General features: G+C 48.7%; 8 protein-coding genes across 8 annotated transcripts; 4 read left to right on the top strand and 4 right to left on the bottom strand.

The window, feature by feature from the left end:
• Nucleotides 1-29: 29 nt before the first annotated feature.
• On the bottom strand, nucleotides 30-2,629 carry FIESC28_03449 (uncharacterized protein; the record flags this gene model as incomplete). Its single annotated transcript, XM_031157598.1, has 2 exons — nucleotides 30-925; nucleotides 1,189-2,629. 2 exons carry the CDS (start codon nucleotides 2,627-2,629, stop codon nucleotides 30-32), a joined length of 2,337 nt encoding a protein of 778 aa, XP_031018335.1.
• Nucleotides 2,630-4,075: 1,446 nt separating this feature from the next.
• FIESC28_03448 (uncharacterized protein) lies at nucleotides 4,076-5,862 on the bottom strand (the record flags this gene model as incomplete). The annotated part of the gene is made up of 2 exons (XM_031157597.1): nucleotides 4,076-4,365; nucleotides 4,419-5,862. The coding sequence occupies 2 exons, from the start codon at nucleotides 5,860-5,862 to the stop codon at nucleotides 4,076-4,078; spliced, it is 1,734 nt and encodes a 577-aa protein (XP_031018334.1).
• A 900-nt stretch (nucleotides 5,863-6,762) lies between these two features.
• Nucleotides 6,763-8,629, bottom strand: FIESC28_03447 (uncharacterized protein; the record flags this gene model as incomplete). The annotated part of the gene is made up of 2 exons (XM_031157596.1): nucleotides 6,763-7,079; nucleotides 7,132-8,629. 2 exons carry the CDS (start codon nucleotides 8,627-8,629, stop codon nucleotides 6,763-6,765), a joined length of 1,815 nt encoding a protein of 604 aa, XP_031018333.1.
• A 1,144-nt stretch (nucleotides 8,630-9,773) lies between these two features.
• Nucleotides 9,774-11,168, top strand: FIESC28_03446 (uncharacterized protein; the record flags this gene model as incomplete). Its single annotated transcript, XM_031157595.1, has 1 exon — nucleotides 9,774-11,168. One exon carries the CDS (start codon nucleotides 9,774-9,776, stop codon nucleotides 11,166-11,168), a length of 1,395 nt encoding a protein of 464 aa, XP_031018332.1.
• Nucleotides 11,169-11,968: 800 nt separating this feature from the next.
• Nucleotides 11,969-13,618, top strand: FIESC28_03445 (uncharacterized protein; the record flags this gene model as incomplete). The annotated part of the gene is made up of 4 exons (XM_031157594.1): nucleotides 11,969-12,607; nucleotides 12,667-12,990; nucleotides 13,039-13,222; nucleotides 13,275-13,618. The coding sequence occupies 4 exons, from the start codon at nucleotides 11,969-11,971 to the stop codon at nucleotides 13,616-13,618; spliced, it is 1,491 nt and encodes a 496-aa protein (XP_031018331.1).
• An 852-nt stretch (nucleotides 13,619-14,470) lies between these two features.
• Nucleotides 14,471-17,682, top strand: FIESC28_03444 (uncharacterized protein; the record flags this gene model as incomplete). The annotated part of the gene is made up of 5 exons (XM_031157593.1): nucleotides 14,471-14,614; nucleotides 14,664-14,798; nucleotides 14,846-16,023; nucleotides 16,905-17,234; nucleotides 17,346-17,682. The coding sequence occupies 5 exons, from the start codon at nucleotides 14,471-14,473 to the stop codon at nucleotides 17,680-17,682; spliced, it is 2,124 nt and encodes a 707-aa protein (XP_031018330.1).
• Nucleotides 17,683-18,496: 814 nt separating this feature from the next.
• Nucleotides 18,497-19,483, top strand: FIESC28_03443 (uncharacterized protein; the record flags this gene model as incomplete). The annotated part of the gene is made up of 2 exons (XM_031157592.1): nucleotides 18,497-19,184; nucleotides 19,239-19,483. The coding sequence occupies 2 exons, from the start codon at nucleotides 18,497-18,499 to the stop codon at nucleotides 19,481-19,483; spliced, it is 933 nt and encodes a 310-aa protein (XP_031018329.1).
• Nucleotides 19,484-19,663: 180 nt separating this feature from the next.
• Nucleotides 19,664-20,504, bottom strand: FIESC28_03442 (uncharacterized protein; the record flags this gene model as incomplete). The annotated part of the gene is made up of 2 exons (XM_031157591.1): nucleotides 19,664-20,199; nucleotides 20,255-20,504. 2 exons carry the CDS (start codon nucleotides 20,502-20,504, stop codon nucleotides 19,664-19,666), a joined length of 786 nt encoding a protein of 261 aa, XP_031018328.1.
• Nucleotides 20,505-20,549: the final 45 nt, after the last annotated feature.

Genomic DNA, 20,549 nt, shown 5'->3' with positions numbered 1-20,549 from the left:
ATAGTTCCATCTATCCCCCCTGGAATGTATTAAAATGATCTCTTAAAACCATGGGGTGTTACATAACTCGTTTGCTGAGAGTCCGACATTGACGCCTGCTGCTGAGTGGGCTGGGGCTCTTTGCCAATAGCTTGTATCCGAGCTCTAACCTCTTCATGTTGACGAACACTCATCGGCTTCTGCTTCGTAGCCAGCCCAGATAGGGCCTTGGGAGCAATCCATCTGAGACGACCGTCGCTGTCGAGTTGGAACTGCGACGATGCATTGCGTGCTTGGCTCAAGTAACTGTACAACTCTGTTGCCTGAGCACCCTGGCAGGGCTGGGCCGTTGGTTGCATTTGAGAGTTGTCACTGGGGCCTGGGATTGGAGCTGCAATCTGATTGGTAGGCAACGGCGCCATGATAGCTTCGGGTGCGCGGGTATCGAAAGGCATTGGTTGAGGTAGCTGCTCGTGATGGAGATTCGTGCTATCGATCGGAGACGGTTCGTGCAAAAAGGCCGGAGGCCATTGTGGCGTCGGATCATGAATGGGAGTCTGGGCTTGCGTGTCGCACGAGGGTGGACATCCTGGTACAGCCTCATTGGGTACCTGAGAATCGAAAAGACCATTGTACAGCTGAGTGGGATTGAAGGTAGAAAGGATGGGCTGGCTGGGTGTATTGTCACAGGTGGTGGTTGCGACTTGCTGGTCATGGATATCCGTCATAGCCTCGTCCGAGGGTTCAGTCTTGGGAGCGGGATCGTCAGACCCGATCGAGGAACTTGGCCACAGATTGTGGTCCGCTGTATCGTCGTCGCTATCGTCATCTATGAGGATGATCTCTCGGGCGTCTGAGGAATGTTCGCGTGGGAAGATTTCGGCGGTTGGCGCGTCGATAGTGGGGTCTCCTCGATTGTTCTCGCGTTGTACCAGGGTATTATAATCTGCAATGAGAAAACACATGCGATTAGCAGGGCACAAATAGCGAATAGACACCAAAGGAAGATTGTGGTTGCTTTGCTCATTGCGACGGTTTGCGGCTGTTGTTGGTGGTGGAAGGAAGGGAAAAAGAAGAGAAGTGTCCATTTCATGCTCAGCCAAAACCTTATGTTAGGGCAGGGCAAAAGGTAAAAGGTTCTGTGGAAGGAAAGGAAGTGCGATGCTTTGTTGAAAGTATAAATGTGACATGTAAAGCTTATCCACTCACCTGATTCTTGGATGCCGTTGTCTCTAGAAGCAATGTAGCCATCCACGATGTCTTTGAACTGGAGGGTAGGAACCTTGGGATCGTAGAGATCAAACTCGCACGCAGGAATCCATTTAAGCCGACATTGCCCTGGGAACACGGGGGCATCAAAATACATGATGGGGTATTCTCTCTTGCTGTAGTGCTGCCCACCAGGAAGGTATTCGGGTGCCCATTCGAATGAGTCATCGGCCTGATTATACCGGTAGCAAGTTGGGACGTTGTCAATGAGCTCGGTGTCCTGGACAGTGAGCGGCAAGTCTGGACCAAGCTGGCCACAATTGATCCAAGGAAGAACCAATATCGCAAAGAATTCCTTAGTCCCACTCCAAAAGGTAGTGTATACTTCGCCAGGCTTTGGGTCAATCGCCGCAAGACTCTGGTTACTCCGTGTGGGGATATCACGGCCAGCTGAGGGCGAAAGGCTAGTCAATGGACGACCCATTTGAGAGTAAGTAGGTCTTTGGGCAACATCGTTATTGTCCTTGGCCTTTTTCTCGTCGCAATTAAGAACGCGAATTCCGAGTGCGCGAATAGCCTCTCCGTAACTGACACACCTCTGGTTATGCTTCTTGCCCCGAAGATGCTTTGAGGCACCACGCAAGGGGTCCTTGTGAAAGTGCATCCTGTGCGCCTTACACTCGAGGATATAATAGAACCCCTCAAACCTAGCAATGTTATACTTCGGCTCGGCTTTGCCGTTCTGGTATACCTGATCGTACTCAATTGTCCTTTCTCCTGTGAGGGGACCCAGAGTCACATCCGATCGAGGGCGCTTTGGTTGACGGGCTACGACGGGGTTGGCCGGTCTCTTTTGGGGACCTGCTGAGGTATTGTGGTCGGGTCTGTCTAGTTCGCTCGGACGGGTGCTTGTCTCCCGTGAAATGTCGCTGTTGGGCGGGCTCGGCATGGAGTTTCGCGTACTTGTCGGTTGGTCTGTAATGGGCGTGAAACGGGAGATAGTTGTGTCTTGGGGTTGTTCGATCTCGATGGTACCTGGGATACCAGTAGCTGACTGTGTGGGAGCTGTTGATGAAGGCTGGGCACGACCATGGCACCAATCATTGAATATTTCATCAATCAGTTCGAGATCAACTAGGCCGAAAGCCTCACAGAGAAGAGCTTCCTGTTGATCACAAAGTTTCTGCCGGTACTCGCGCTCCTTATCTTGCTTAGTGTCTTTAAGCTGCGTGATGCGGCCTCCACAGTCCATAATCTCCGGCATCCTGTTGAACTTTTGTGATGAATCAGTTAGGCTATTGAATAGATCTTGATACTCCTTGAGTTTCTCTTGAAACTCTTCCTCTGCAGATTTCACAGGATGAATGTCGGGTTTCCATCGTGCCAGATACTCTTTGATGGTGGGAGTTCGCTCTGCGGGTTGTACTGTATGGCCCTCCATTTTGGGCGGGTGTTTTAGAGTGGTTCACGCTATTGACCGCTAGGTCAGCCAGTGGAGACGGTGGATCTTCCGGTTGCTGTTCAAGTCAACAAGACGATATGAATATGAATACAAGAAAGTGTTTCAGAAGAAGAACAAACCCTTGTCAACAACACATAACAATATATGACGGGAAAAGGAATGGTAAAATGGAGCAATTCATTTACTTTTTTTTTTCCCCCTTTGCCTCCTCAAATGTGACAGCCTGATCCTGTCCACGTCTCATCAAAATATCAACAGACAAGGATCCAACGAACGAACCAGTTATACGTTATCTTAACATCCTGGAACCGACAGTTCTCTCCTGTGTGGCTTGTATAAGAACAGGTTAGATTAGTTGCCTCTCTGCTTACTGCGTGAAGAAGACCGCGCACCATGTTTTTCAGCCGCACGTAGTGACCGATTGGTTCGGGACATGCCCCTGCTCCATTCCGGAATATACGCGCCCCTCCTATCCAGGGTAAGATTTCTCAGTAGAACCAACGGACATATGACAAGTCTAAAATAAAAGGGAGCCTTTTGATGAGGATAAAAGGGGTGGTGAGGTACGCTAAAAAAAGCCAGGAAAATTCCAACAACTCCACCCCTTCTGTCGTAATTAAATCCATCATCTGTCTGGTCATCTCTTGTTAGTCTGGCCACTGTAACAGGTGGTGCGTGCCTCAATTTTTGCCCGACGGTTCAACATCCCATTGGATAGCTCCCATTTGCCCAAACCTACCAACAGGCCACAAGCATTACACATGTCAACTTCCACAATTCTATAGATATCTTTGCTACAGGAAAAAGGTTTGGTTTAGTTTACAGGGATAAGAAAGAGAATGTATATAATACAACCCTGGAGAAGACCAGAGCAAACCTAAGATCACTTTACCGCTTAGAAAGTACAGAAAATAACGTTTGTAACCCTTGTAGCCGGGAATAATGCTACTGTCTATCCGTAAAGCCTCATATAATAACTATAGCAATTGATGCTCTATCTAGTACTGTACCGAGTGGATACAAGAGCCGACTGTCTTGGGCTTATGCGCATTTATTATTAGATTTATGGAAAAATATAACCTGTTATATAATGTACTTAGCTGTGTGTAGAGCGTTCAATCGGATCAGTAGATCATGGTCCTGTTTGCGTTATAATCTACGACAAGAGTAACACAGGTAGTCGTGGGATTTGTTGTTGTATCCTAAACAGGCCTGTTGGGGCACTAGCTACAGGCTACAGCCGCTATAAACCCTCTATAAGGATCCTCTATCATTGCCCCACTTTACATCTGCACAGCCAGCATTGCATCTCTCTACCGACAATTAGGACACGGGCATTGTATCCTTAGTGAGCCTGGCTGTGGTTGCAGGGGCTGTTGGGCTGCTTCAAAACGTCAGCGAGGCCTCTAAAACCTGATGGGACGTTTATCGCGTACCTTGGTCCGCCCGCTGCACGCTATCTTGGATCCCAGGTTCCTTCTTCACCTCCAACTCTGGGGTTCTCCACCGGAGCGGATAGTTTTCTGGGTCCTCCATCACCTTTTTGGGCGTACCGTCATCATCTAAATAGATGATTTCACACCTTCTGCCATTTACAGTCTGTGTATATCTGAAAGCGATTGGTAAATGGGTATCGTCAGAGCTGTCGGAATCTGATTCTGAGTTGGAGTCGGAGTCGGAGTCGGAGCTGGTGTCATCAGATTCCGGTTCAAAATCTGCAAGCAATTGTGTTAGTAAAATAAAAATTGCTTTAAACTTGGGAGCTTACCTGGTTGGTGAACAATGTGTCTCTGCGACGCGATGTAGCCATTCACAATGTGTTTATGTTCAAGATAGGGATCTTTGGCATTGAACTTTCGGAAGTGGGTGATGGGGATCCATTGAACGCTCGGCGCGAGACTCCCATCGAAGCACATTATCGGGTAAGACCGTTTTAAGGCTTTTCTTTCGCCTGGCTTGTAGTCTTCAGCCCACTCGTAGGTATTAGTTGACGGATCGTGCTTGTAGCAAGTAGGAATGTCCTTTTCGAGGTTCGATGTGGTGACACTCAAGCCAAAGCGATTACTGTCTCGCGGAAAGAAAGGCAGAACCAAAAACGCGAAGAGCTTCAGATCCTCTTGTCCAGATTGCTTCGCTGTCTTACCCAGATCCCACCATGCCATGTAAATGTCACCATGCTGAGGGTCGGGTTTGAGATCTCGATAGGCCTGGGAAGCGCGACAGCGTCGTCGTCGCTGATCTTCCATTTGCTCAACATGCCTTCTTACAACCCTATTATTTTTCTCTTTGTCATCTTCATCACAATTCAGCACCAGGGCCCCGAGCTTGGAGATTGCTAGAGAGTAATTTATACCCTCAACTTGGTGTCCTGGGACCCTCAAATGATTCATAGCACCCTGGAGCGGGTGCTCGCCAGAGAAAGCCAGCCCATGCTCCTTGCATCTCACGATGTAATAAAGTCGTTCGTACTCGATAATAGTGTATTTTGGCTCGGCTTGGCCGTCTTGATATACTTCGCGAAACTCAATAGTTTCTGTGGTTGTTGGAGCGGCTTCCGAAGGAGCCTGCCGAGACCGCTTCTCCCAATGAGGTGCGGGTGATGCTGTTGAGGCCGTGTGCGTCTTTGATCGAGTCGTTCGGCCCCTCGCTTCGCCTTCCGCTCGCTGATCATTGATGCTTAGCTCGCCCTGGCTGTGCGTACGGTGGGTGGTCGGGACAGGTTCAATTCTGGGGTTTTGTGACCTGCTTGAGTGTTGAGTATCGGGGGAATTGCTGACAGGGAAAGCCGTCGTCTGACACTGGTTTCTTGTGCTTTCATGATGCGATGAATGCTGGGTGCTCGCACGCTCACGAAATTTATCTAAGACTGCCTTGATAGCTGCAGGATTGTCCAATATGTCGAACAGAGTCTTATAAAACAGCACCCAACTTTGTTGATAATCACGCTCCTTGGCTTTTCTGGTAGACTCGTCTGGGTGAGCAAGCGCTATGCAGCGCTGCATGCACCTATGGACTTCATCGGAACTGTCTTGAGTTCCTTGTGACTTGAATCGCTCGTATGCGTCATCGAGCTCGGCTTTGGCTTGTTGATGTTCGTATTGAAGGATCTCGTTGGGAGACTTCTCCAGGGCGGTGCATGCTGACCATCCTTCGATCCATTGTTGTAGAGGAATGACTCTCTGGGGCGATTGGGCTACGAAAGCCTCGTCCATATTGGCTGCTTGGATGTAGTTTTGAGGGTTTGAACTAGGCAGTGAAACTGGGAGAAATTGTTCTGAGTTAACAGGCGAAGGGATCGCGCTCTCAGTGGCCTCACTACAGTCACATCTACACGCGTCTCGCCATAGAGAAGAGTTAGAATAAATGGGGACTTGATATGGAAGATGTGGGTCAAATCCACCAGCTGAGATATAAGCATAAGACGGGAAATTTCCGGGGAAACATATTTAGTCTTCTCAGATTCACAGCCTGACTCTCTCCATTTCAGACCAGGGTATGTCGTGTTGGTCGTCCAACAAGTCAAGCAGCCAAGGATGACCCAGCATTTGACCCTTGCAATATTAATCCTGCGACGGTGGCTTGCATGGTATCGCGGTCTAGACTTGTTTCCTCGCTGATACAGTTGCCTCTTCGCTCCTCTGATTTCTCTCCGGGTCAACAACCTCAACCTTCCGATAGGATCGCCGTGCTGCCTGACTTCGTCTCATCCCATCAGCCCTGGGGTGAAAATCGACAAGTCACGCATTTTCACTCACCGAAGTGCTCAAAGCTCAGACTAAAGCCATTTGTTGATTAGACAGGACGGATCGATTCGTCCGTGGCTGGGTGCCTGTGATTTACATATACACCCCTCTAATTGTCTAAAGACTACAGTTGCGTAGTTCCTTCTCGGAGCTAGTCCCCATGGGGATACCGGTCTTGAAAAATCACCTTATTTGCTGTTCAACCTGTAATAGCTCCACAAAGCTTACCTAACAGTAGTATGCAGACCATTAAAGAGATACCTGGGGAGTTAAGGGCGTACAACACACCAAAGATAGTGATGATTCACGCAGCATAGTGAAATTACACAGTAACCTTCCATGCATTCCCCCTGGGCCCCCTGTTTGACCTCACTCGCTGTCGCTGTTATCCAAACTCTCCATGGCGGGAGGGGCTCTGCGCGCTAGTGGCCACAGCCGGCCCCTTCCTGAAGGCTGAGTTGAGGATTCAACCTTGATATCTCTCTGTGGGTCCTTCTCTGGTATTTCCGTTGCCGTACCGGTATGGTCACCCTCAACAGGCTCGGCGGTCTCGGGTCGTTCTTCAATGTGCGTCTGTGTATGTCCACTGAACGTCGGCCCATCGCCGACGCCATCGTTATCGCCATCGCCATTGCGGCTGTCATCGTAAATGTCTTCCGTATCGTCTTCAATTTCGTTTCCGAGGCCTGTAATAGGTCCAATTAGTACACTACCACACTCTGTAGTATCATAACTTACCTGTGGCAGTGTTACTTCTGCTTCTCGAAGCAAGGTAATCCTTAACATCTTGCGCGTAATCCAGGTGCTCGTCATCAAAATCGAGTTCTCGGAACTGCGCCAGGGGGAGCCAATCGACTAGGTGCGGGTTATAACCATCGAAGCACATAATTGGGTATACCCTATCCTTCATGTGTTTCTGACCATCTTTGTAGCCCTCAGCCCATGTTCCGTCACTCTCGTAACAAGCGGGAATGTCATCACCGAGATCTGAGTTCTCGACACATATATCCACGCCATAACCCGGCTCCGACTCCGAGAACGGGATGACTAAAAGTGCGTGGAGCACGATAGCTCCATCGCAGTTCCACCAAGCCATATACACCTCACCAGTCAGTGGATATCGTTGAAGGTTATAGGTAGAAGCCTTGCGACGCTCCCTCTTGTGCTCCTGTTCTTCCAAATACTGGTCTACAATCCTGTTGTTCAACACAATCTGCGCCTCAGTGCAGCCAATTACTTGATACCCAAAGTATTTAAAGGCGTTTTGGTGGGTCGACCTCAATTTACCATGCGACTTGAGATGAATTGTGGCAGACTGAAGAGGATCTTTGGCATCGAAGAGCTTATCATGCTTCCTGCATTTGAAGATGTAGTAACGTTCATCGCGCTCCATGATTCTGCATCTGAGATCGACTTGGCCATCTCCATACACCTCGTTAAACGAAATTGTGTTTTTTGTAAGAGAGCCCGTTTCGATGGCTTGTCGCTGGTGCTTGGTACGGCGCGATGCGGGTGTATCGGCCCCCCGTCTCTTGTTTGATGAAGATGTTTCACCAGACCGTTGGACTGTACGTTGTTCATCGATGGCGGTCGAGTTGTCGCTTGACGGAATTGGGTCGGTTCGGCCAGTCTGTTCAGTACTATCTCGTTGATTTAGAGTGGTCGAGCGTCTATGAGTTCGGTCGGTGGGAGATCTAGGCTCGATCGTGTCTTGAAAACTTGGGATATAGACAATATCTCCCGACGGTTCTGTACTCTGATCTCCTGCTCGAACAGAGTTTTTAACTGGATCCTCGAAGTTAATCGGGGATTCAGTAGCTGGGTTCGTTCCTCGGTCGTTATCGAGGCCTGTGTTGATATCTGTTGTGGTAGTATCGGGGGTGGCCAGAGTAGCATCTTCATCCGACTGCTCAGATCGCTGCTGAACTGACGGAGTGAATCCGCCATAACGTTTTGAGAGAAGGGGAATTAGTTGTTTTTCGAGCTCTTGTTGCCGTGCCTTCCTCTGTTCTTCCTCTACTTTCTCCTGTTTTTCGACATGTTCCAAATGATCTAGGCATCGGGTCATTTCCTTGCATAGGGCCCTTTCTCTCTCTGGGTCAGCTTCATCTCTGTGTTGCTTCTTTGCGGCCTCGTATTTGGCCTGAGCTCGCCAGCGCTCTTCCGATGGCTGCACAGGATTGAACAACGCGCCCAATTCCTGGTAGATTCGGTGAACGGCGGCTTGGTCCTCCATGCTCGCGTATCGGCTTGCGCGTGGTGGAATTCTTGTAAAACCAAGGGTATTGTGGATCAATGAACCTTAAAAGAGCGACCCCACCGCGTCGATACAAGGCGGGTTGTTCATGATATGAGGGAGGAAAAGAAGGAGAAAAAGCAGGACGCGTCCAGGCGAAGGGAAAGCGCGTCGTAATAGAGAAAGCGAACGAGTTCTGCAGAATTCACGCTGCCCCCTATCCAATCAACATCTTTTCGACCAGGGTCTTCTCTGTTGGTTGTTCAACAAATCAAACAGCCAATGATGAGCCGGCTGGTCTCACAGCCTGATCTGAAATCACGCTATGTCCACCGTATCGAGCATTTCAAGGAGCCTTGTTTTCAAGTGAGATATTGCGATAAGATTCAGAGCAAAAAAGAGAGCGTTGTTTTGCTAACTGATTAAAGGACAAAGTACTATGTATCAATCGGGCGAGACATCCACGTGACTCGAGATCGGCAATCATGACGCTGTATCCGTATCTGCTGATATGCTGTAGCTCCGATAGCATAACATAACGCAAGTTATTTTTATCCCAGACAGGAATGTACATGATACTACCCTAGACCTGAAATAAAAAGACAAATCAACCACAGAATGGACATGATTACTCTATTACAATAAAGCCAGACCTTGAATCTAGTCTATTTATATAGTACCCTGGCTATTAGCTCCTCGATAGAGGGTAAGACTATCTTTTTGTTCTTGTGGGAGGGTGAATTGCAGGAAAATCAACGCTTGATATACGAAGACCATCAAAAGCTTTTGTAAACAGATTTTGTAAAACCATTTGTCACTCCTTAGGGACAAGGTTTTGCTAAGCGTCGTTTCTACACCCGAGCCTATAGTATAACAAAGTAGTGTTTGTCTGCGTCAATAATACATTGACAGATTGTTTCATCAGTTGGCAGTCGACATGTTATTGTGCAAAATGGGTCCATAATAGGTTAGCCAACCGCCAGTGCATAAATGGATATTACTTTCATTACACAAGCTAATCCAAAATAGACATAGCGTTCATTCTTGTGCTTATGTGAGATTTCAGAAGTATATCTTTTCCTGTAGCCAATTCAGATCTCTGCGATTTCGCCATCCTCGATCCAACCGGAATAACAAACCCACCATGGCTTCATCTCATCAATCATCGTCCAATTATGTGTACCCTACACATATGATGGATAATCTCTCCATGCTAAGACAAATGATCATGGCATGGACAATGCGCTTTGACGAAGTCCTAGACCCAGAAAAACTCCATAATACCCTCACGGAATTGCTTCAGATCGGCGACTGGAAGAAGTTCGGAGGGCGACTCAAATTTGGCAACAACACGAACGGACACCTCGAGATACACTCAACGACCCCAGCTGTTGCGTTTTGGCATAAGAAATACGATATCAGCATTGGCGAGCACGAATTGACTACCTCTTTCCCGAAGGCCACGGCAGAGCCGTCTGTACATCCGATTTTGTCCAATTTTTGGGATTTGGTCTTATCACCCGATACGCCTAAAACTCTCAAGGATTTCACTAGTCGAGATGTACCCGTGCTTTCTCTGCACATCGTGTCGTTCGAAGACGCGACAATCGTCAGTATTTCGTGGCCTCACGCTCTCTTCGATGCAAAGGGCTTTCATCATCTGGTGCAGGCGTGGTCAGACGTCCTTAATGGCCATAAGGAAAATGTTCCAGAAATTATAGGTGCTAAAGATGACGTGCTCTACGACATCGCCGGTAAATCCAACTACAGTTTACAAATTTCAGACATTGAGTCGAGAACGCTTTCAGGATTCTCGTTCATACTTTTTGTTGTCCGATTCCTTTGGACTCTTCTTACGCAACCAACTGTTGAAAGTCGTATGATCTGTCTTCCGAAGAAAACCGTTGAGAAGCTACACCAGCAAGCCCTGTGCGATATTAAAGATGTAACTAGTGACGCCTGGGTCAGTCCCAACGATGCTATCCTGGCGTGGTTCACTAGAACCATATTTAAATCAACCTCGCGACCAATCAGCCTGGTAACTCCCATCGACGCCCGCGTTCGTCTATCCCAACTCCAAAACACCAAAGGAGTATACGCACAGAATATGGTTCTCGCATCTTTCAGCACGATGCTTCCCACCATATTCCAGCAACCGCTCGGCATCCAAGCTCTGACATGTCGCCAAGACCTCCTCGACCAACTCCAAGAACCCAAGCTGCTAGCAATGTTAGAATTCTCTCGCAAGCGCGGCACAGCACAAACACCGATATTTGCCAAGTCAAATAGTATTCTCCTCACGACTAATAACAGAATGAAAGCGGATATCTTTGCGGCAGCCAGATTTGGTTCCGCGGCCGAGAAATCTCCGGGCCCTGTCTATCACCATGCAGATCTAATTAATGCGAATGCTGGCAGGATAATGAGAAACCTTATCAACGTGCAAGCAAAGGATTTGGATGGTAATTATTGGGTTTCGGGGTGTTTTACGCCTAAGGAGTGGGAGAGGATTGAGAAAGAGATTGTTCACTTGGCTTAGAAAGTGAACCCGACGATGAGAACGAGGTGGTGGAGAGTCGGGTTGACTGATACCGAGGTGCACCTGTAGAAGTGGCTGACTTGGAGAGACTCGTGATTGGTCTGTTGGGTGCCTTGTTCATGTACGGTCTTCTGCTTTTGGACGATGTGGACTCGTTAAGAAGGATGCCCATGGCAAATGGTACCACAACATCAGGGCATTCTTGCAGGGATATTAGCTAGGTATGTTCACTATCAATGACATGAACAAAAGCGATGGCCTCTTGATAACGAATCTGCCTGAGCATCGTTATCAATAATGACGTCCAAACATCGTTCAAACGTCGCTGGAGGCTGCAGCCATCTCCAACCTTACCCAGTAACCATAACCCCCATCCACTCACCTTGCTCCGGATAAACTCAATTGATCATCATTCGAGTCATAGACCCTGTCCCATTTACCCCAGAATCACCACTACCCCATACGCGGGGTAAGCGATGTCCCGTTGCGGGGGAGATCGACACCGGACTTTCTCGCTTTGGTCCGCATATGCTTCTCTTTGGTCAATCGCGTTGCAATTATTGCAGATCGCTTAAGCATCAACGAATTGCAATCGTTCGATTGTTTGGAGTTCGGGGTATTGACATGCCGAGGCTAATGCCGTGATTGCCGTTTCTTGAATCATGCTGCCGAGGGGAAGACGTTGCTGGGCTTTATATAGAGTTTTCGTCGCAGCTGAATCCTTGGTCTCTTGTCCTGCGTCATCGTTTTCCTCCTCCAAACATCAGAACACGAACAGCAATCCATACAATATTTACAAGATGGACAACGCCAAACCGACCGTCCAGATGGACGAAGGCGACCATGCTCCAACCAACCAAGCATACAACTTCCCCTCCCAAACCGAAGAATGGCAGAAAGACTTCGAGAAGAAACTCCTCCGCAAAGTAGACTTGCGTCTCATGCCCACGCTCGTAATAATGTATCTACTCAATTTTCTCGACCGATCCAACCTCGCGCAAGCAAGACAAGGTTCCCTCGAAGAGGATCTGGGCATGTCTGGCACAGATTTCAATCTTGCGACATCGATTTTCTTCGTCGGATACCTCCTCATGCAATTGCCATCGAACCTCATCCTTACAAAAGTGCGACCGTCGATTTATTTGAGCGCGAGTTGTTGCCTTTGGGGCGTTGTTTCGACGTGTAATGCTGGCGCGCAGAAGTTTACGCATTTGATCGTCATTCGATTCTTCCTTGGTTTTGTGGAGGCGCCTTTCTTCCCTGGTGCTGTGTTTCTGATGAGCTCTTGGTATACCCGTGCCGAATTGACGCGAAGGATTGCGTGGTTGTACTCTGGAAATGCGTTGGCGAATATGTTTGGTGGTGTACTTGGCGCTGCCATCCTGGGTGATCTTGACGGTGCACACGGAAAGGCAGGTTGGAGATGGCTCTTCATTATCGTAATTCCCCCCACCCGAATCCTTCTCAGATAGAACATTTACTGACAGAATGAATACAGGAAGGTGTAGCAGCCATCGGCTTCTCACTAATCGCCATGTTCATCCTCCCCAACTACCCCCACACCACAAAGTGGCTCACCGAAGAAGAACGCGCCTTCGCAGCATGGCGTCTAACAAAAGACATCAACGAAGAGGACGCCTACGGAGAAAAGTCCATGTGGGACGGTGTCAAGATGGCTGTTCGCGATTACCGTCTTTACCTCTTCGTTCTTCTGCAGCATGTCAGTTTGGTCTCGCAGACATTTCAGTATTTCTTTCCTACGATCGTGGGAACTCTGGGTTATGGAAAGATTGAGACGCTTTGGCTTACGGCTCCCGCTTGGGTAAGTCTGATAAATTCTTTTATGGGGAAGTACTAATTGTTGGAATAGTTTGCGACGTTCCTGTTGTCTGTTGGTGTGACGATGAGTTCGGCCAAGACGAATGATCGATCGCTGCATATCATCTGTCTTATGCTCTTGGCTGCTGTTGGAAACGCGATCGCAGCAGGAACTACAGTGGTCGGAGCTCGATTCTTCGCCATGTTCCTCATGCCCATGGGTGCTGTATCATCCTGTAAGTCTCCCATACTCACTTCGGCCGTAGCATTTACTCACGATATACACAGACCAGATCATCGTCTCATGGGTCGCAAACTCCTTCCCCCGTCCCCTGGTCAAGCGGTCCGCCTGTATCGCCATTTGCAACATGATCGGCAACACAGCCAGTATCTACGGCTCATACATGTATCCTAGCAGCGACGGCCCCCAATACAAACCAGGTGGTAGCGCCAATGCCGCTATTTGCGTTCTCGTCGCGCTGTTGGCTCTTATGCTGCGTTATGTGCACAAGTGGGAGAACAAGAAGTTGGATAAGTTGGAAAATGAGGCTAATGCTGCTGGAAACGAGAACGGAAAGGGTGACTTAGCTGTGGCGGAGACGAGACAGTCTGGATTCAGGTACATTTACTAGAATGGGATTGCGTGCTTGTTTGTTAGTGGTGGAACGAAGACGGCAGACGGGTCGCCAATCGGGGTGGAATTTATTCTCCTGCCCAATAAACTATGGACTTTTGAAATGCCAAGTCTCGAGCCGAGTATTGCGATTGCGTCTTTAAGCTTCAAGATAAGATTATCGGAGCTATCTCCCAAGAGAGGTCAATGGCGCAAGACTAGCCAATAAGCTTAACTCAACACGCCTGCCCACTTGGGCTTGGTGCCCTCCAATGCCGAGATCTAGCAATCTACTCCCGCCTCATCCAATCAACCTTCCTGCATCGTAATAGAACTTTTGTGAGACATCTCTTTTGAGGTCCCAACGGCGAAGTCTTTTCAATCACCTGCAGCGCTTGCTCTATCAGGGTTATAGCATTCGTCCATATAGCGCCCATTACAGACATCACCTGCTGGTCTTGGGTTGCAACCATCGGGACCTTTTTTCAACCACGAAAGACTGTTGATAAGGAAGCGCTAAGAGAGCATCCCCTGCCAACTTTCACCTTCCAAATCTGGTCTATATCCAGCGGATACGAAATGTCGTCACCGTCGCCAAGAATAGATAATGGTAAAAATGCGACGCTGTTTTGTCGCTGATTGGCTGTGAAAGTGAATCCTACAGAATAGACCTTTTGCGCGATGGACTCAATTAGTAAGGTCACAGCGGGCAACAAAGGGAGCGCAGTCTAGATTTCATTTCTTGGTCGTGATGCCTTACGATGGTTCACCGGCCGAAGATAAAAAGCAGGACGAATCCCTCTGACATTCATCTTGCTCTTCTTCACCCATCCCTCTCATTCTCCCCAACACCCTCTACAAGTTTTTCAAGATGGTCAAGTCAACTCTTATCCTCGGTGCCATCGCCGCCTTCGGCACCTACATCCAGGCCAAGGAGATCAAGGTCGACGAAAAGAAGGCTGCCAGACTTTATGACACCGGTGTGATGCACAACAAGCTCAAGGCCAGCAAGGAGGTTTGTTCTCCTTCATACAGTCTGCCCGTCCATCGACTAACTTTCTCAGGCTGTTTGGGAGAAGCAAGAAGCTGCTGGTGCCTTCGCCAGTGAGCAGTACCCCACGCTCGGCTACACCAAGTGTGTCCAGGGTGTTGCAGAGGCCATCAAGGGTGATCCGCTGAACACCTTCAAGTGTCACAACGTAAGTCACTCCAACCCACCAACCAATTCAATCACTAACAGCGTCAGGCCGACCTCTACTCTTTCCTCAGCCACGCCGACCTCGGCAGCACTGGCGGCAGAGGTTCATCCTCATGGGGATGGACATCCGACGACGGTCGCGAATTCGTCGCCATCGGTCAATACGATGGAACTGCCTTCGCAGAGATCACCAAGAAGGGTCAACTCGTCTACCTCGGTCGTCTTCCTCAATACTCTTCGCCTTCTCAATGGCGCGAGATCCGCAGCTACAAGAACTACGTTATCATCGGATCCGAAGCCGTCGGCCACGGTATTCAGATCTTTGACTTCAAGAAGCTTTTGAAGATTGATCCTAAGAAGCCTGTTGTCTTTGATGCGAAGAAGGACCTTACTAGTCACTTCAACGCTTTGTTGCCTGTTGGTCGTGCGCATAATGTTGTGGTCAACGAGGAGCTCAAGTACGCCGTTGCCGTCGGCGCTATGCCACGAAATGACCCTATCTGTGCTTCTGGTCTTAACTTCTTCGATCTCACTGATCCTTCCAAGCCGAAGTCTCTTGGATGCGCCAAGGGTGATGGATACGTCCATGATGCGCAGTGCATTGTCTACCGTGGACCAGACAAGCGTTACCAAGGTCGCGATATCTGCTACGGTTACAACGAGGATACTCTCACCATCTACGATGTTACCAACAAGGCCAACGTCACCAACATCATCTCGCGTATCTCTTACGAGGGTGCTGCATACACCCACCAAGGCTGGGTCCTTGACACCCAAAACCAAGAGTTCCTCGTCTTGGATGACGAACTCGACGAGCGCGACGGCACTGGCCCAGGTGGCGACGGCTACCCCGTAACCTTCATCTGGGACATCCGCGATCTCGAAAAGCCCAAGCAAACCGGTCACTTCAAGCACCCCACCAAGTCCATCGACCACAACCAGTACGTCAAGGACAGCTACATCTACCAATCGCACTATGGCGCTGGTCTTCGTGTTCTTGATGGTCGTTCAATTCCTTCTGATCCTACTGGGGCTGGTGTCTATGAGGCTGCTTGGTTTGACATTTACCCTGAGGATGACAACCTTTCTGGTGGTGGTACCGTGGCTTTTGTTGGAACTTGGTCTTCTTATGCTTTCTTCAAGTCTGGGTATATCTTCATCAACACCATTGAGAGAGGTGCTTTCGTTGTCAAGTTGGCGGAGCAGGCTTTCCAGAAGCCGAAGTGGTAGAGTTAGTATTTAAGCTTCTTGGCAGCCAGACTGCTTTCATTTCAATTCACTAGAATCACTGGTGGAGTAAATAGTCTTGTCAGAATTATCAAACGAATCATTCCTTCATTCGGTGACCAACATGATATTCTCATAGTGCTTCAAACACTCGGACTTCTTGCATCCTGAAACAGATTTGCTCCATTGTTTGATGTCAAATCTTTGATTGAACAACTTCTTGCTGATCCGACGCCGCTGAGATGCCCGAAAAGCCCATCTTTCATCTCGGCATCTACAATAGAACATGAAATTTCTCTGCATTCTTCAGTTTGTTATTCACATAGGAACGGAATATAACTCGTACCTCTTAATCACGCCGTCGTTGGAATTGCAGTAATACAATGCAAAGCGGGGCTTAGACTCTGGGGGGCTATCAAGAAATGATTCCCAATCAGAGTCATTACCTGTTTGGTCCACGATAATCTCTTTGCAGTGACGGGATATCTGGAAGGTAGCGAATCTTAAATAATCGCCCCTTACTTTATCAGTTGTCTCGATCACTGAGCGATGGAGTGTGATGCTACAAGCGAACATTGCATTAGTAAAGTCGGTTCGGCAATGGTATTTGGAAAAGCTAGATCCAGGCTATTACACAAACAGCTTGGGTGGCTCCATGCTGTGAGATAAATCGGATAAGACAAACATAGGCTTCACATGAGTGTTAGCAGAAGGGCTTTGCAGGCATTGGTCTGTAACTTACAGATGTCATAATGAGAGGCAACCGGGGCTGTTGTGCTGAGTAATTCTTGCGGACCATGAGTCGGTCAATGGGACAAGGAGGACGTTGATGTTGATGTTGCGGGAGCGGGGAACAAATGAACAATTCTGTCATTTACAGCTTCAATCGTAACTTTACTGGTCGTCATGATGGACATCCTGCTACACATTCTTTTGTCACTTCACCCGAAATAGCCACCGCTTTCGTCTATGACGGAGATCTATCGTTCAACCCGATGACTGACGCTGTTCTCTTCCTCGAAGAATCTGGTACCCCATCACAGTTCCGCTTCACTCCCCTGCTAGCCAACGAGTTTCCCGAGACTTTTGTCGCCGGAAGTGATTCGTACCAAGCGCCTGTTCTCAATCCCACATTCGAATGCGAAGTCATTATCGACGAGGGAAGCGATACGCTACAACTACTTACACCTTTCGAGCCACGGAGGAATGGGTAAGTAGACAATATGATGGTTCTTATCAAGGTCGGGGGAAAATGCACTACAGATCACATCTCTCCCGCAGGACCATGGTACAACTACCGAGGCCATCTGACAAACATCAGCCACAACATGCTTCTAGGAGCCACGAACAGTTTCCTTCCAGAGGCAACATTCCTCAAAATGGTTGGCAAGGCAAGAGATCCAACAGATGGCAAAGTCAAATTTGTTCACGAGGCAGCTCGATCAATGAAGAATGCAAACATCGAGTGGTGCATCATCGGCGACAATAACTACGGCGAAGGAAGCTCACGAGAGCATGCTGCACTGGAACCTAGATTCTTGGGAGGTGTTGCTGTCATAGCCAAAAGCTTTGCTCGAATTCACGAGACGAATCTCAAGAAGCAAGGGATGTTTCCTCTGACGTTCAAAGATCCAGCAGATTACGACAGAATAAAATAAGGTGATGTTATAGGTTTACTGGGTGTCGATGGTAGTGCGCTTGAACCGGATAAGCAGGTTACTATGCGATTTTCTCCAACGGATGGAAAGCAGTGGACGGCTCAGCTGAATCACTCGTTTCCTTCACATCAGCCTGAGTGGTTGAGGGCGGGTAGCGCACTAAACGTTGTAAAGAGTACTGGCTTAAATAGCACGGATCAATAGACTGCAAAGCAGCTTATAGCGCTACACTACAAGTCAACTGAAGCCCTGAAATGATACTCTCTATATCGGATACGTCCTGACCTGGCTGTTTAACAAAGCTAAGTATAGAGTTAGAAATAATTAAAGTATTTTACTATTTTTGCAGCAAGTGAGAATAATCGAAACTTGGAACCCGAAAGAGCAGGTTGAGTGATCTGAGTAAGACCTGTTGTAGAGACGTGGCACTGTCCTCGTAGTGGATCTTGGCCTCCGTAGGAAATGGGGGCCAATTGCTTCCTTGGCGATGGGTGGCATGTGGCAAGCAATGTGCAAGTCCAAGCTACATTCGATAAGTCTTGCAGAATAATCTTACTTGTATATGGTATATCAGGCTCGGCGATAACTGTCGCCGAATAGGGAGATAAGGCGCAAAGCGGGGATGTCTCAGGCGTTCAACAATACGAGCTGCAAGTGTTACACAATGCACTGATGACATATGGTTCTCGAATGGGAGGCTTTTATCATGATTATGGTTGTTCAGCTGGTGCCGCCACTTTCCGACATCTGAGGCATATTAATACCCAGGGATGGCACCCAGACTTCCTGGATCCTCATTTGTTTCAAATTCGAAATGGCTACCTCACACAACAAGACGGTCGACTTTTTTGGCCTCAACTGCCCAGATTCTTCTTCAAAATTGTATATATGCGAAGGGGCCACGAACGAGTTCATAGGATGTTGCACATCCGATCCCTGCAAAGGTGGTAGCGGCATCTGTCCTAAAGATGACCTGCGGTCACTTAGCTTCAATCCCGACAGATACGACGACTTGAAACCACAAAGTTGCGATGATAGTCGACAGGCCAAGATCTGGTGGAGTTGTATTGGGCCGGATCCACCGTTCGTGGGCTGTTGCGAGACAAATGCTTGCGGCGATGGCTGCCCAACGGATCAACTCGTGGCCGCTGTCTTGACGAAGAGAGAAGGCCTCCGAAGATCATTCTTAGACCCCGAGGGTGCCGCTTCGAGTTCAACAGCAGATACAGCTTCAAGTACCACATCGAGTGAGGCTTCAGACTCAGCAACCAGTGCGGTATCAAGCTCTTCGGCGAGTGATGGTGATGGTGGCTTGGGCACTGGCGCTATAGCAGGCATCGCTGTAGGATCTGCTGCTTTGGCCATCACACTGATAGCCGCCTTAGCTTTCTTATGTTGTAGAAGGCGACGGAGGCAAAGAGAGACTCATGGCATGGTAGCACCTGACCAGTCACATAGAGTCTCCGTCGCAACTCAGCCGACGCCTATGGGCCACAATGATCGTAAGCATTTAACATTCTGTCTCCAAGTAGAAGGGGCCCTAACATGTGGACTAGATCACTTCCAGTCAGCAAGTACTGTCGTCCCTTACTATCCTAGCGGTGTGTCGTCGGATTACTACAATAAACCTTCCCCCACAATACCATCTCCTCGAAGCGACAACTTTCACATGAACCCGGCCATTGATCAGAACTATGGCTATCCCCGACCTATGGGGATCTTGCCCGAGATGGATGGGAATGACAGAGATGCTCACGAGCTCGGGGCAGACCCTGTCGGCAACAGGCGACATGGGGATTAAGGGTCTGTCGTATAGAACGCGATGTCGTACCCAAGGGTCAAGGATCAATTGGGTATGTGGGTCGGAAACTAGGGATTATTACTCTTGTACTTTTTCTTTTCAACAAAGAGAGTCATGTCGAAGATATTCCAGCTGCCTCTCTTGCTGTCATGGGCATCGTGAACAGCTTTCCGGTTCTCGTCAGGGTGCCTCGTAAATCCCTGTCGGACTTCTTGCGTACTCAGAAGGATGAGCCTTATCGTCCCCGGGTAACTCAGCTTTTGTCCCAACGGCCTGTTCCTGATATTGGGTTGCAGCTGCTTTGGTCTTACTTCCCATCCTCCTCCTCCATAGCACCCAGCCAATAACCCCGAAGATGAGAAGGCCACCGACGACACCACCGACCGCTGCGCCTGCCACTTCCCCTTGAGACATTCCAGATTTGGTGTTGCTTTCGTCTTGATTGCTCGCTGGCTTTGTTACTTCTGGTGTGCTGTGGATCGTTGTGAATGTTGCTTCGGGTTTCATGGATGGACCTTGGGAAATAGTGACGGTGCTTCCAGGGGCGGTGATGGTTTTTGTACTGTCTTTTTGGGGGGCGGTGACGTTGAAGTAGAGAGAATAGGCAAGACGATCTTCCGTGTCAGGGTCGAATAATACGAAGTAGTATACGGCGTCTTCATCTTTTTTCATTCCCTCCCACGTGTAGTACTTGGCTTCCCAGCTCGTGTCGGCCTCTAGAGATTCATTAGCAATAAGTCTTCAACACACTGCTTAGCGGATCTGACTGACTGTTCAACGGGGCAAACCTGAATGATGAATAGAGGTTTTGGCCTAAATTCAGAGCAATATCTTCACTGCTACGGTCCGTCTCCCATTCCAGCGGTATTGTTTCGCCAACGACATAGCGCCTGTTCTTGTCAAGGTTGTCACGATTGCGCTCATCGTCACTCCAATCTGGCGGATTGAGAAATTCAGTATCGCACGAGCCGAAGCTTCTTAGTAATGAACCCGTCAAGAAGAGGAATGCTGGGAAGCGCATAATGGATGAAGAGGTTGATTGACTTTAGGGGGGGGGGGGGATTCG

The sequence above is a fragment of the Fusarium coffeatum genome (assembly GCF_003316985.1).
Source record: "Fusarium coffeatum strain FIESC_28 chromosome Unknown BRIP53273_contig_73, whole genome shotgun sequence".
In the NCBI taxonomy this organism is placed as follows: Eukaryota; Fungi; Ascomycota; class Sordariomycetes; order Hypocreales; family Nectriaceae; genus Fusarium; species Fusarium coffeatum.
This window is presented reverse-complemented; position numbering and strand designations above follow the sequence as displayed.